The sequence below is a fragment of the Musa acuminata genome, chromosome BXJ2-1 (assembly GCF_036884655.1).
Source record: "Musa acuminata AAA Group cultivar baxijiao chromosome BXJ2-1, Cavendish_Baxijiao_AAA, whole genome shotgun sequence".
NCBI classification, from domain to species: domain Eukaryota; kingdom Viridiplantae; phylum Streptophyta; class Magnoliopsida; order Zingiberales; family Musaceae; genus Musa; species Musa acuminata.
In genome coordinates this window covers 17,610,881-17,625,580 of record NC_088338.1, presented here as the reverse complement: position 1 = coordinate 17,625,580, position 14,700 = coordinate 17,610,881, and the positions used below count along the sequence as shown (strand labels likewise).

General features: G+C 46.5%; 1 protein-coding gene and 1 non-coding gene across 2 annotated transcripts; both read right to left on the bottom strand.

The window, feature by feature from the left end:
* Positions 1–833: 833 nt before the first annotated feature.
* Positions 834–14,466, bottom strand: LOC135599031 (callose synthase 12-like). The gene is made up of 3 exons (XM_065093682.1): positions 13,538–14,466; positions 7,462–12,926; positions 834–1,112 (listed from the first exon to the last, which is right to left on the bottom strand). The coding sequence occupies exon 2, from the start codon at positions 12,840–12,842 to the stop codon at positions 7,464–7,466; it is 5,379 nt and encodes a 1,792-aa protein (XP_064949754.1). The 5' UTR covers positions 12,843–12,926; positions 13,538–14,466; the 3' UTR covers positions 834–1,112; positions 7,462–7,463.
* Positions 9,758–9,838, bottom strand: LOC135599593 (small nucleolar RNA J33). Its single transcript, XR_010481942.1, has one exon. It is a non-coding gene; the product is annotated as a small nucleolar RNA J33 (small nucleolar RNA).
* Positions 14,467–14,700: the final 234 nt, after the last annotated feature.

Below are 14,700 nucleotides of genomic sequence, written 5' to 3'. Positions count from 1 at the left end.
GACCAAAACTAATAATCTTATTTTAGACTGTTAACAATGTGATTACTCTTGTTTGATTAGAGCCGCCACAGCATGATCTGCAAAATGAAGAATGACATACTTGAGATATCCATCAGACCTTTTATATAACATGTTTGCTTAGACTTGATGATGATGCAATTATATTGTTCTGAGAACGGAGAGAAGAAAAGGAAGACTAAATGCAAAAACAAGATACATAGAGATACGAGGATCTCTAATTTGATTACAAATCCTGCATCAACAGAGAAGGATGTAAACATTATTTTAACTCTTTTTCTTTTAGATAAGCTCTCTCTCTCTCTCTCTCTCTCTATGCCAAAGTTAAACAGATTTGGTGAAGACAAGTTTAGGTGATACCTTCCACACCTCCCTTTTGTCGGTCGAAGAAGAAGGGCACCATGAAGAAACAGTCTGAACTAGACAGAAACAACAACAACAACAACCTGTTTCAACAGCTTTCAAGAAACTCAACATTTGTAAGTAATCAATTGCATTAGAAATATCATATCCATAATTACTATTATCTACAAACTCACAATATAAAATAGAGTTGCAAGCTAGACTAATCACCAAAACCTCCTTGCTGAAGCTTTTTTCGCTTAAGGTCATCTATCGAGGCACCTCTCCTCACATACATGAAGCACTTTGCTTCACACGGAAGGCCCAAACGAACTACACAAACATTCTTGAACATTGAACAACCATCATCTCGATCATCTCATTTGTTGTTGTTTTTTTCTTTTGAATGCTGATGTTGAGATCCTTTGGAGAACACAGGCATCTTGGTTTACTAAAACTAAGGATGTCAGAGGTTCTAAAAATATCAACATACCCAACTCATAACTTCAAAATTATAAGTAATCTCAAACCTTCCTGAGTCTATGCCAAAACCCTAATAGAACAGAGAGAATCAAGTTCCAAAATGAGATACTTACATACCATTTGACTTGCAAAGGAATACCAACTCAACAAGATACAAAAGCAAAGAAAATTACTAAGACATAGGTATTCCCGCCAGGAAGTAGCAGAGAAAATGCTAGTCATACAGAACGCGAATACCTCCAATAACCGAGGTTGATTATTAGTCTTACCTGCAAAAAATCCTTTCCATATCAGTAACAAATGATGTATCAAGACTGCAAGATCATCCAGAAGCTTTATGTGATTTCAATGGTTGATGAAAGTAATTTAGTGTAAGAGTCACCATGTTTCATAACAATTTGACACCTTCAAGCTCGAATAAGCACGACAGTACACCATAATCTAAGGTGATCCAGTGACAAAATTCATACAGAACTGGTCAGGCGAAGAATTTCAAAGAGGAATGTGACATCCTCCAACCATGTGAATGTTTTACAAGCATCAGCATATTGATCATTGGCATTAATATGGAGAGACATAGTTCCATATGAGCATGACACAAGCAAACAGAGATATAATACAACTATAAATGGAAGTGTGCCAAACTAAAGTGTTGTGTTCTTTTGAAGCTCATAAGTTGACAAATGCAGAAATAATTACTTGATAGATGCATCAACAGTACTAAGTTAATAGAAACTACTTCAATAATCAGCTAAATGCAGCATCTAAGTTTAGCTTGAGTGACTAATCCAACGATCTGATCCAACCAACTTCATTTATTGCATGTCCTTCGTTGCATGTAATCATCAAATGGTCTAGAATAAATTATTGTGAGTGAACCTAACCAATCAACATAAAAAAGATGATCCTTCAGCTCTCAATTGTGTATGAAGGTGGAAGATAAGACTTGCAATTCAAATTATTGATCAAATATAAAGTGCATATCAAGTTCTCATGGGAGCACACCAGTTGACTTCTCTAAGCTAGTTATGACAGAGAAGAACAATACTTGTCCTGTGAGCAACCACATCAAACATCGCTTTCTAAAAGTGACACAAGGGAGATCCATCAATCTAGGTTGATAAGTAATCTGAAGAGTGAATATGGTGTAAATATGTTAAACTTAATGATTATTATAAAAAAGTACCAAATTGTCATCATCAGCATGGCTTAATTTATCTTTTGAGATGAACATCGATCCACAGCAAATTTTGAAGTTTCCCCTTTTAGAATCCTCCAAGTTGACAATTGCTCCACCATTGCATGAACTTGAACTGCAAGCAATATTGTAGTTTTCTGTTTCTCCCAAGAGATTTTTTTTTCTCCTGAGGAGATCATCTATATTTGATCTGCATTGTTGGGAACAAGATTCTAAATTTCCCAAGTATGGTTGGCACCAGACAGCATTTACCAATCAGAAATTGGACCTGTGTCTGTCAGTTGGTGTCATGCTGGTTAAATCATTTATTTTTAAAATTTCCAGGTTGGGCTGGATAATTACCAACAAGAAACAGCCCCGTACTGTCACGGACTTAGCTGGTTTTGCCTAAGTCGTGCGGCACTCTTGCGTGTCCGTTCGCAAAGGTCAGCCTCCCCGAAACCTCTCATGTCCCTTAGGACCCACAAAAGAGAGAACGGGTTAGAGAAAACGCCTCATTCGAGATCCACAAGCAAACATCTCCGAAAACACTTCATAGACAATGCAAATTACAAACAGACTTTACAAGCTCTAAATAGTTGCACAACAAAGGGTAAAATGGTCCATTACAGACCGAAAATCTCTCACACGTGTCCACATGACACAACCTTTATTTACAAGCCTAAAGAAGCCACCAAACTAACTAAAATGGGACTATTAAGCTTTCGGCCGCCCCTTTACATGTTGTAAAAGGCATAAACATGCCAAAAGACACGGACATACATAAGCATTACATCAAACATCTTGTTTAGAAGTTTGTCCGTGACATTCTCCCCCACTTATTCCTTCGACGTCCTCGTCGAAGCCTTTGTGAACACTGCAACTCCTCGCCTTTACTGAGTCTTCAATCTTCCGCTCCAGCTGCAATGCGCCTCTTGACTCCCAGCTGCTCTTCGCTGCTGTTTTTGAGTAGTCGAACCTTTGATCCGCCATGCTGCTTCAACTCACCAATGACTCTGATTCTGGTGTGGGGTTGGCTGAGTTGTGTTGATCCTTGTTGATTCCTGCGGATCCCCCAGATGAAGGAAAAGACCATCCTTACTACGCCAATCTCTCAAATTCCTCATGCTGCTTGAACTGGGTGGATGCTTGTTGGAGCTTTAACGAGCATCGTCTCGCAAACTTCTAAAGTTTTGGGTCCTTCCTCCACAAAATTTGCTCATTGACTCTTCCTTCACTTAGTTGTCATATCCAAGTAGGTTCGCATCACTTCCGCTTTCGATTGGCATTTCGTTGGGAAATGAAACGGACAATCTATTCTAAGTAGCACTGATCACCGTTGGTGAGGATTTGACAACTATTGTCTTTCATTATCTTCGAAGAGTCTTTGAACTTGTGCAGAGCTCCTCTGCTGGATAGATAAGAGAATTGGGGTACTTGGTTTTGCCCATTCTCTTAAGAGTTGAGAAGGCAAAGGTTACTTGACTTCGCCCGCCTCCTCGAGGTTATACTTCATGCATCGAACTGGTTACTGGCCTTCACCTGCTCTTTGCTCACACTTCTGAGGCACTTGAAGTGTTTGCACTCCTTGCGTTGAGTTAGCTACTGTGATTCACCTTCTCAATGCCATCGAACTTCTGGAATGCGGGAAGCTTTCACCCCAACTTGGAGTAATTCTCTAATAGATGAGGCCGCCTCTGGGATTGTACCGTCTTCTCCATCAACCTTGCCGCCTACTCCCCTGAGTAGCGAAGGTACAGTACCACGTACTGCCTGCTTCGTTCCTTAGTCGTGCACTCTTGCATGACCCGAAGTCCTTCACTTTCGGCTATCTTGATGAGAAACTTGTTGACACCGGTCTTACGAAGTTTCTTGGCCTCTGCCCTTCAGCCTTGTCACGGTACTTGGAGATTGCCTCTACATGTTCCACCTCCTCGGCCCCTTTCACGACCAAGCGCTCTCCCTCCATGAGAGCAAGGGATCAATGACTTTCACGGAAGTCCCGCCTCTGCGGTACCATGGCGCTACCATGCCCATGGCCCTACTATCCGTCGCCTCACATCTGCATCCCTTTTCTTTACGATCAGTAGATATGTCTCCGTGGCACTCCTCTGAGTCCACCTCCATTCTAACTGATGCTTGATTTTGGGTAGCTAAGTCCCTCTGGACTCGTCGTCGCTTCCTCGCCCCTTTCGACCCCCTGCTTCAACACCTCTGTGTTCTCCAAGCAACTCCCTCTGGTCGATGGAAAGACAGACTACAACTCTCATGCATGGCCTCTATCATCACGTTGTAGGGTTTGCACCGATTCTGTTCTCCTTAGCTTCCTTGGTAGCAACGTTCGCTTACTCGACCTTATCCTCTGACTTGTCGGGCTCCCTTAAGCGAATATGAGCTCTGGAGCAGTCCAACTCTCCAGCTGCTTTGATCGTACCTCTGTATGATCAAGTCCCTCCCATGGGACTCACTGGTACTTGTATTCGAACTTTTCCCTTTGTGGAACCCAGCCCCCATATGCTGATGACCAAGGTTTTCATCCGATGCAAAATTCGATGCACGCACGGAAGATCCGCCTCTGCGGTACCATGGCCTTCACTCCTTGAATCCATAGTGGTTCTTGCCGTCGTGTTGTTCACCGAAGTGGAGCTTCCAGTAGCTCCCGATCATACCTCCATATGATATAGTCCCTCACGGGACTAGATCGTGTGTATCGCATTTGCCATGAATTGTTCCACCACGATCCGCTGCACCATGTCGCCTCCTGGTGACATCTCTATTGCATTCTGATCCTTGTGGGATGAACTCGAATTATAAACCCTCCATGTGTGGCCTCTGCCAATACATCGCAGGGTCTCTTCCACCTTCGATTTTGTTCGCTCCTTTGACAATCGACCTTCATCCACCCACTCTTAGGTCACACCTAGATGAAGTACCGCTCTAGGACAGTCCGTCGCCTAGTAGCTCCCGAAGTCCACCGACTTCACTGTAATTTGTGTACCATTGTATGGATCCTGGGCCTTTGCCCCTACCAGCACAATCTCCGCTGCGCACCGCTTCCTTCATGGCAACTTGAATGGCAACACTGTGGCATATTCTTCAAGAGTACCCACCTCTGAGTCCTCTTGCCCCGTGCTAAGGCCTTCTGAAGCCAATTTCGCCTCCGCAAATTGAGTCGTCTTAGTTCCTCCATCAAATGCTTCTCCGAGATAAGGTGCATGTGCCCAGAAGCTCCTTTCGTCTTTGGCACCATGCAAGATGAGTCCACTCCATCAAAATGAAGGACCCATGGAACAACATGATTCTACTCTTGCCTCTGCAAGAGTTCATGTCCTTGACCTCTATCTAAGGAAAGCACTGTGCCTCCGCTCCATGTTCCAACTTCTATGCTGGCTCCCTTCATGCGGCTTGGGTACTTCGCCAAGTTACACCCAAGTTGCTCCGCTCCTCGTTTTTGCATTGAGTCGATAGTGGCCCTCGCGCCCACCATTTCACGGGTCAGCCCTCCCTTGAGTCCGATCTCCATATCGACTCCAAGTGTGCCTTCATTTGGGTTGCTTTAGGTCGCTCCCCCACTTGATCTCGCAATGCATCCACCAATGCATTCTTTCGAGCGAGATCATTCAACGACTCCTCGCCGCTTGCTCAGTCCATTGAGCTTCGTGGAGTTGTTTGTTGAGGTACTCCTCCTCAACATGTGAGGTCCGTCCCACATGATTCTCCCTCTGGAGAGCCAGGACTTATCCCTCTTGGATAACTATCCCGTTGGAGCAACATCTCTCTTCGTTTCGGAGACCACCATCCCCTAGGACTACTCCGATCTGTTGAACAAACTGTGCATTGTTCTGCCTCCAGCAAACGCACTTGCTAGATTGCAACTCCACATCAATACAACCCCCGCTGCACCACTCAAGGCCTAGCAACACGCTGAACTCGTTGCACACTTCAGCCTCCTACGGACGTATCCTTCACATGCCGAAGAGAGTTTCAATGCTCCATGGCGCCGAGTTTCGATCGCCTTGGGATGGCCACGAACATTCCATCGTCCACATACAAGCCCATGCATAAGTACCAAATTCTTCGAGCTAGCAATTCCCCTTACCTCTGTAAGCTTTGCATAACTCTTTTGGTCGTTGAACAACTCATTCCACCTTGCATGGTCTCATCCTTTACCAAGCGCCTCGCTTGCCTTGAACACCATCAAGTATAGTTGTCAACGTTGAGTCGTAGCTCAAACTCAACCATCCCAACCTTTGTGCGCTCCGCATTCTTCCAAGCTTGTCTGTTCTCGTGGTGCCTCTTGCGCGAAGGGTTAGCCATTCCTCTGAATGTCAATCTCATATGCCCGCTCCTCCGAGCGACTCCTTTTCCCTACATCTTCATGCATGTTTTCCCCCAAACGGTCGCGCATGTGCTGACTGCCCTCAACGCAACCCCGCTAGGTCCCCCACGTTTGCATGCTAAGTGTTTCTATGAGTGCTTGTCCCGCTCTGATACCATCTGTCATGGACTTAGCTAGTTTTGCCTAAGTCGTGCGGCACCCTTGCGTGTCCGTCCGCAAAGGTCAGCCTCCCCGAAGCCTCCCATGTCCCTTAGGACCCATAAAAGAGAGAACGGATTAGAAAAAACGCCTCATTCGGGATCCACAAGCAAACATCTCTGAAAACACTTCATAGACAATGCAAATTATAAACAGACTTTACAAGCTCTGAATAGTTGCACAACAAAGGGTAAAATGGTCCATTATAGACCGAAAATCTCTCACACGTGTCCACATGACACAACCTTTATTTACAAGCCTAAAGAGGCCACCAAACTAACTAAAATGGGACTATTAAGCCTTCGGCCGCCCCTTTACATGTTGTACAAGGCATGAACATGCCAAAAAACACGGACATACATAAGTATTACATCAAACATCTTGTTTAGAAGTTTGTCCTTGACAGTACAGTACACAATCATGAAGCAACAAAAGTAATCAAGGCGAACTCGATAGTTTAAGTAAAGAAAAGAGAGTCGACAGAAGATATTTTTGCCAACTGGTTCAACTTGGTGAATCAGCAATTCAATGAATTGCTGAAAATAAACTTTAAAGAACTCAGCAGAGTGATATAAATCTTGTCTTGAAAGAGTCAAGACCCAGTCTCAGTGGACTGAGTAGTGACATAGACATCTGATCAAGTCAAATAAAAACTTGGACCAAAAGACAGAAAGTTTTTTGCCTTGTTCTAGGTATAAAATGTGCCTAAGTTCTTATATCAGAGAAATACATAAATTAAGGCAACCAACCAATTTGCAGAAAGCACTCGGGGAAGACTCGATGTCAATTATAGAATTCCATCAAAGAATCATATCTATACACATTCAGACATATGCATCATAGAAAAGTAAGATGCAACAGCTCAAAGTAATGTATAACATGATGAATTATATGAAAGACATACCTCTAAATGGTTTCAGATTTTTTCCCAGTGAGAATACGCGATATCTGGAGACCTCGACTGAATGCTTCATTGAAGAGAATCCTTGTCTGCATTTCCTGGAACCCAGGCATCCAGGACAAAAATGCCACTGGAGCCATTACAACCAATCCAAACATTATGTCATAGAGCCGAGCCACGGCAACCACAGTTTCCCATAGCACAGTGGATTCAATGAATGGTTTGATCACTTGAGCAATCGAAATTAAACCCCAACCAGTTGGAATAAATGCCAACAGGCTTGTAAAGATATCAACAATCTCAAAGGAAGTAACCTCCAGTAATAGAACGGTCACAAATATCACGAAGATTATTATGAAGGACTGGATGGCTCGATATGTTATGTGTTCCTTTGCAGCATACTTGTCTCGAGCATAATTCACATAGACAAAAATCCCTACAGCTGCAACAATACATATCCAAGAAAGTAGGTACACAGCAACACTGTGGCTCCCATCAGCAATTTTTAGCTGGTACACAATCCCATATTGGAATAAGAAATACCGGAGATCTAATATGATCTCCAATAGCTTTCCCCAGAGGCCAGTTGTCCGAAGATGATCAGTTTCTTCATTCCACCATTTCTCCCAGGACAGGTCAGATGTAGCAGAAATATAACTAGGATACCAAATCCAGGTCATGAAATCATCAAAGTCATAGACAGTTTTTAACCAATCAAAACCAGATGGGTTGAATGCAAAGGGAGCCAAGATCCATGATACCACCAGAAACCAGCTAGAGATTGTCATTACTATGTAAACAAAAGTATTCTTCGCAAGAGGACTGTAGGAAGCATACACAGTCAATATCACGCCAATCTCTATTGCTTTTATGAAGTGGCTACGTGAAAAAAGTCTATAATTCTCTGCAAATTTCTTGTGTTCAACCACAAAACCACGTCCTGTTGGCCTATATTTTGCACCGCCATGGAGGATTGTGCGCCCATAATAATGGGCCTTAGTTCCCAAGGAGAAGGTATAGAACATCGATGCAAGCTGGAGCTGCATTGTCAAGAAATCCCAAATCGCAGGAAGAAAGCCATGCTCAATAGAGTTTTCAATAACCATTGGCAAGGCAGTGAAAAGGCCAAGCTGGATAATGAACTGCTGGTTGATAACAGTACCCAGAGCTGCATTGTCAGTAGAGTCAGCAATGTTTTTGATGGAACTTTCTAGACCACTAAGTGCCAGATAAACATGTCCCCAAATATATGCATATACAGTCAGCACCACCATCATGGTGTTAAAGTAGAAGCCCACAGTTGTGTAAAAGAAGGAGAGCATTCGGAAGAAATCCAACCTATGACCTAACCTATAAACATCTCTGCTTAAGGTCTGTTCACCATTGCCACTAGCAACCTTGGCTTCAAACATAGATATCTGATTCAGGCCTACATCCCGTCCTTTCCCCACCTGGATGTATTCATGGTGGGTGACATTGCCACCACGAAGCGTGCAATTAAAGCCTGCAAATATGTCCTCACTGATATTGATGACTCTGGATGCCTTACTAATGCCACCTCGGCTCAGAAACCAAAGGCGATCAAAGACATCAGGATGGCCATAGTGCATTCGGACCTTCAAAGGATTCGCCAAAACCCGTTGTCCAAGTGTGACAAAGCTTGTCTCCTGTGCAGACATGAACCATGCGAGGGAGGACACTGAACCAGTAAAAACATGTTCACGAACTCCCAAGATTGTTGGTTTTCGAGCACCATAATTATAGGAGTACTCCTCTAACAGGTTGCGCATTTTGAGGGCCTCTTCAAAATAATTGTCTTGATTCATGTCAATCGTCTGCACTGCATCACCCCTTGTGAAGATGAGGGCATGGTTCTGGTTCTCTGGTTTGCCTTCTCCAAGCTTCAGTGGCCCTGGCAAACGGACCCGGTATATCTCTACCTCTTTCTCCAGTTGCTGATCATATCTCACAAGAACAGAGTAATATTCCACTTCATCCCTCCCGGACTTCTTTTCATCAACATAAGCCACACGAAGGGCTTCATTGTTCTTCATTAGATACAAAATATCACTGGCACGTGCATCATTCTTGGCTTTCTGGTTTCCATAAATCTGGCAGGCCAGCACATAAGTGTACTTCATCATGGCAGTCCCATGTTCATGGCCTTTAAACAACAAACTGATACCACTGCTAGCTCTGTTATGGTCTCGTGATAGTGACTTGCCCCCATCTTCCAAGCCATCTATATCATTTATTCGTCTCCTTGACAAACCAACAGAAGCTAGCTCCCTTGAACCATCGCTGATGTCAATCTCGGAAGCATTATCAAGAAAGGTAAGCATTTTGAGAGCCCTGTAATAGTACATCATTCCTCTCACCGTGCGTGACAGTGTCTGACCCCTATATGAGGCCCAAAGGCGAAGATCTCTCGACCTTTTGTTCCATAGCTCTTCCTCATCAACCATGCCTTCTCTATGCATACGTTCCAAAAAGTTTGCCCAGTCATCTTCATAAATCTTCTGCAGATAGAATATGATAGAGATGCCATCTTCATTCTCAGAGTGAAGCTGCTCCTTGCTGTACAGAACTTCCTCATTGTAATATGGAGTCAAGACACTAAAGGCCCTCATCTTTTCCACCTTGGGAGCTCTGGGCATGTTCATGAACAATGAGTTGCTGAAGAAAGCAATACGCCTTCGGGCCTCCAGATTTTTCGGTACACTGTTCATTGAATCTTTCGATGTAAGAATTGTGTGTAGCCGTCTTACCTGCCTGTAGAAGTTCTCATTGTCTGCATTGGGCAATTCAATGGCATTCTCAAAGAGCAGATCACTTGATCCCCTCGGTGCCAACCCTGCTTCTTTAAGTTGCTTGATGCTCTTCTTGTTATTGGGGAAGTCACGGGTAACTATGTCATAGAGGGTCTGCAATGTGTGGACCACTTTGTTCCTGTCCTTGTTTGGCTTGACCAATGTACCCAGGAGGATAACCAGTTTATCATATATACTCTGCAGAATGAACATATTATATTCCACCGAAAACTTCTCCACCCGAATCCAATTATCAAACTCCTCATATACCCGGGCAACAATGGAATGCTCTTCGGTTCCTTTATTGATGATATCCAGAAGCAAGGACTTGATGCTGTCATATACCTCAATTATTGCACATCGCCTGTATTCATTCTTGCAAATCATTCTCCAGTGTTTTCTGTCATTAGCCTTGTATTCGTTTACCAGGCTGAGAGCAAGCAACAGCTCATTGCAGAGTAAAATGCATGGCCACCTAATCACCCGGATCTTCCATGTATAGGGTGGCAGCTCAAGAAGCTCTACTTCACGGTCACTTAAAATATCCTCCTCCCTGAACGTTTGAATTATCTCATTCCATATCAATGCAAACCTGCTGGGACCAACCTCATTCGATTCAATCTTCTTGTATGGGCGCCCCAAGCCATACCTCAGCTTTAGCCGGTTGACAGCATCTCTGAATTTACTCCTCAGTGAGTCATGTTCCTCGGTTGGTTGCTCCTCTGGCATCAGATTGAACTTCATTGCACTAGCAAAGAACTGGAACCTCAGTCTCAACTGCTGGACATCACGAATCTCACCCAGGTGCGAGAACAGGCCCACTAGTGCGCCAACAAATGAAGAGAAGATTGAGTACCAAATCTGGATATCCATCAGATAGATCAGGATGACAGGAAGCCACAAGATAACCACGCCGAACCTGTTGGTGCGAGAAAAGAACTCATGCCACTCATACTCAATGTTTCGAAGTTCGAGCATAGCCTTGGTAGGGGCAACCATCGGCTTGATCTGGAGGAAGTAACTGAAGGAGAACTTGGCAGAAAGGAGTGCAATCCAGAAGATGGCATACTTGAGGTTGTCCAACAAGCCCTCCCTGAGCCCTCTACCGATGAATATTCGGCTCTGGAACCACCAAGTGAGCATGTAGAAGATTCTCCAATTGGTCTTCTCGAGGAAGTTCCGGAGCCAGGGCAGGATGAAGAGGATGATGGCGAGCAGCTCTGGGAGGATGAATACAGCAGCCGCCTCGAGAAAGTTCACCAGCTGCTGGTTTGCGGCCTGTGACCACCGCCTGTCACGGTTCCTCTGCTCCCATATCTGGGAGTAGAGAACCGAGAATGCAACCGTCCACGTGATGGCGACGAGGCTCTTGAGCACCATGCGAACCCCGAGCAGCTTGGTCTCGGATGACACGAGGCTGTACTGGGTGCCGGCGTCAAGGATGGACTGGAGCAACCGGAGGCCAGCCCAGGTGATGAAGATGGTCAAGACCCGGACCTGGTCATCGCGGGTCTGGAGATTCTGCCACGGGTATGTCTCCCCACGCCATGCCACGATGATGGCCGCCTGTAGGAAGAGAATGAGCATGACCCACAAGCGGTCGAAGCTGCGGAAGAGGTTCCAAAAGGAGCGCTGCTCCACGAAGCCCGTCTTCCCAATGCGGTTCTTGTTGGGCGGAGTCAGGAAGAAGTCCTTGGACCGGTCAAGGGGCCAGCGGAGGCGCTCGAAGCAGTGGTTGCTCCAGAAGTACTCGTTGATGTCGTCATAGTTGCGCCAGGCGGAGTTGGGGGCGGTGCCATTGCGGCTGGCCTCGACCTCGCCCTGGATGGTCAGGTAGATCGGGGTGACGACGCGGGTGAGAAAGCCGTTCTCGCCGGAGGTGACTGGTAGGGCGCGCTGCCCCGTGGCGTCGTCAATGTAGCCCTCGAGGACGCGGTTGAGGTCCATGGCCATGTTGTGGAAGATGTAGGAGAGGCACTCGGGGAGGAAGCGGAGGTTGGCGGCCTCGCCCCAGACGAGGAGGTAGAGGGAAACGTAGAGGAGCTCGCGGCGGGGGTCCGGACTGGCGCGGCGGAGGCCGGAGTCGGGGAGAGATACGTGGGGCTTGCGGCCGAGAAAGGCGCACCAGGTGGTGTAGTTGTGGAGGAGCTTCTTGCGGACGTGGCGGACGACGGAGGGGACGAGGACGTCCGCGTTTTCCGGCGGGGGCTGGAGGCGCATCTGCGCGTTGGCGAGGAGGAGGACGAGGTGTTCCCGCTGGTTGCGGACGTTGTCTCGCTGGAAGCCGAAGGAGATACCAAGCCAGTCGAGGAGGTCGAGACCGGAATGCCAAGGGACGAAGAGCGGCGTCGGGATCCCGACCATGTCGCGGAGGGCATCCATGGCGGCGCGAACCTCGGGGAAGCGGAGGCAGGGGTGGTCGGCGAGGAGGTTGTGGATGGGGATGATGTTGTAGACATCCTCCCCCGGGCCGCCGGCACCGGGCGGTCCAACCATGTTGCGAGGCGGCGCCGTCGGGCCGGGGCCATAGACGGCGCCCGGGCCGGTCCGGGTGGGGCGCTGGCGAAGGTTCATGGCCGCATCAGATCTGGGCGAACGTCTGTACCTTTCCCTCTCCCGCTCTGCTGTGTCTTCTTCTCCTTTTCGAATCTTTTTGAGCTGTAGAGAGAGGAGAAACTCGTAGCTTCGGAGCGGGGGAATAAAATACGTACAAAAGTGTAAGCTGACATGTAAAATAGAGAGATTTAAGTGAAAAATGCAAGTTTCCTTCTTCTCTCCTCTTCTTTTCTTTTTCTTATTCTCCTTTTTAGCGCTCGTGAGTCGAAAACTCCCAAGCCACATACTTCTGTGGGACCCAGACGCAGGATGAGAAGGAGACAATTTTGGGGAAACAAGTGCGGGACGCGTGTAACGAGGTACATTTTCTCTTGTGTGTGTCTCACTCGCTCTGCTGCCAATCTCACGCCCCAATTATTTTCACCAAATCACCAACCATGGCGACGTTCGATGGAGGAGCTTATCGCGTAGAAAATTACTCTGCGGTTACAACGGCTTCTCCCCCTATGGCGGTTTCTGGAACGAGGTAATGACGGGACGACGCGGAACAAACGGCGACTGTTGCTTGGCCGGGAAGCAAGAGGAAAAGAGGCGAAGAAAGGACGATAATAAGAGGAAGAGCAGGCAAGTACCTCTCGACGGTTCTCTTCTCTCTTTCTCTTCTCTACAACTTTGCTAAGAGCACAAACAGTAGAAAGGAAGCGATCATGTACCTGCGAACAGAGCGAGACGAGAGGAAGGAGGCAATCTGCTGCCGATCCAGTGACGGCGATGGGGCAACGGGCGAGTGGAATGTGGTGACGAGAGGAGAGGAAGGGCAGCGGTGGCTTTGGGGTGCAATGAAGCTTGCGTGGACGGCTTCGCTGAGGTTGGAAACCCTCGGCGTGAGATATGGGCGGAGCCCCTCTTTTGTGTATCTTTTCTCCGACGACGCAATGAGAAGAGGTCTCTTCTACCAGGTGATTCGGTACCCGCCGACCCCCGTACGTTATCCTGACTCAGCAGGTCATTGGGTCCCGCGGGGGGCGATGCGTGTGATCCTAGCGAACGGTGTGAAGCGGTGTGAAAGGTTTTCGCGGTGCTTTCGAGTTTGGCAATCGAGGAGCTTTGTCGTCAGGCGATTGAAGGGTACGCGTCTCGCCTACCCGCGCTACTAGTCGACCTTGGTAAGTGGATTCCACGGCTTCCTCGTGGCTACCAGGCACGCGAATGGGTAGGAAACGGTGAGTTGTTAATTTGGACTCGGTAATGGCGTCGTTTCAGTATCTTACGGCTGCTTGTGCTTTTCTGAATCCGACCCGCGAGAGGCTACCGTTGATGGACGAGCGGACGAGGTGAGTGCAGCACTACTCTCGAGGTGGGCCGCGGAAAAATTATCTCACACGTGCCATGCACGTGGCGGGTGGCAATCAGTGAACCCGTATGTGGGGCCAAAGACCGCAGTCTTTCGGGTATCGTCAAATCGCCCCACGTATAAATCTCTTCCCCTATGAGAGACACATGGGCCGAGGGGCCTGATGGAGCCATGTCATGTAAAATATTCTCATGCGTTGGGGAGAATATTATATATGTGGTCCATCATGTTGGATGATTGAGTTACATTTATGGGATAAATTGATGAAACAGTTGGTGTCATCCTTTACCTGACACTCGTGTTGTAGATAATTGTTAGTACTTAGCACATTAATATTCAAAAGGTAAAAAATAATAATAATTTTCAAATTCCAGATTTAAAAAACTGTTCCACACCAGCACTGAAGGTGTGAGGCATGTGCCGAGATATGATACGTTGGATTGTAGTGCCAAAAGCCTCTTGGCTTGTTCTTATGATTGGAATTTTCCTTGTACGTAATAATTTTTATTAAATATAGTCTAA

What these genes read in the sequence shown, in the direction of transcription:
- LOC135599031 (XM_065093682.1), bottom strand. Translation starts at nt 12,842, where the DNA reads ATGAACCTTCGCCAGCGCCCCACCCGGACCGGCCCGGGCGCCGTCTAT.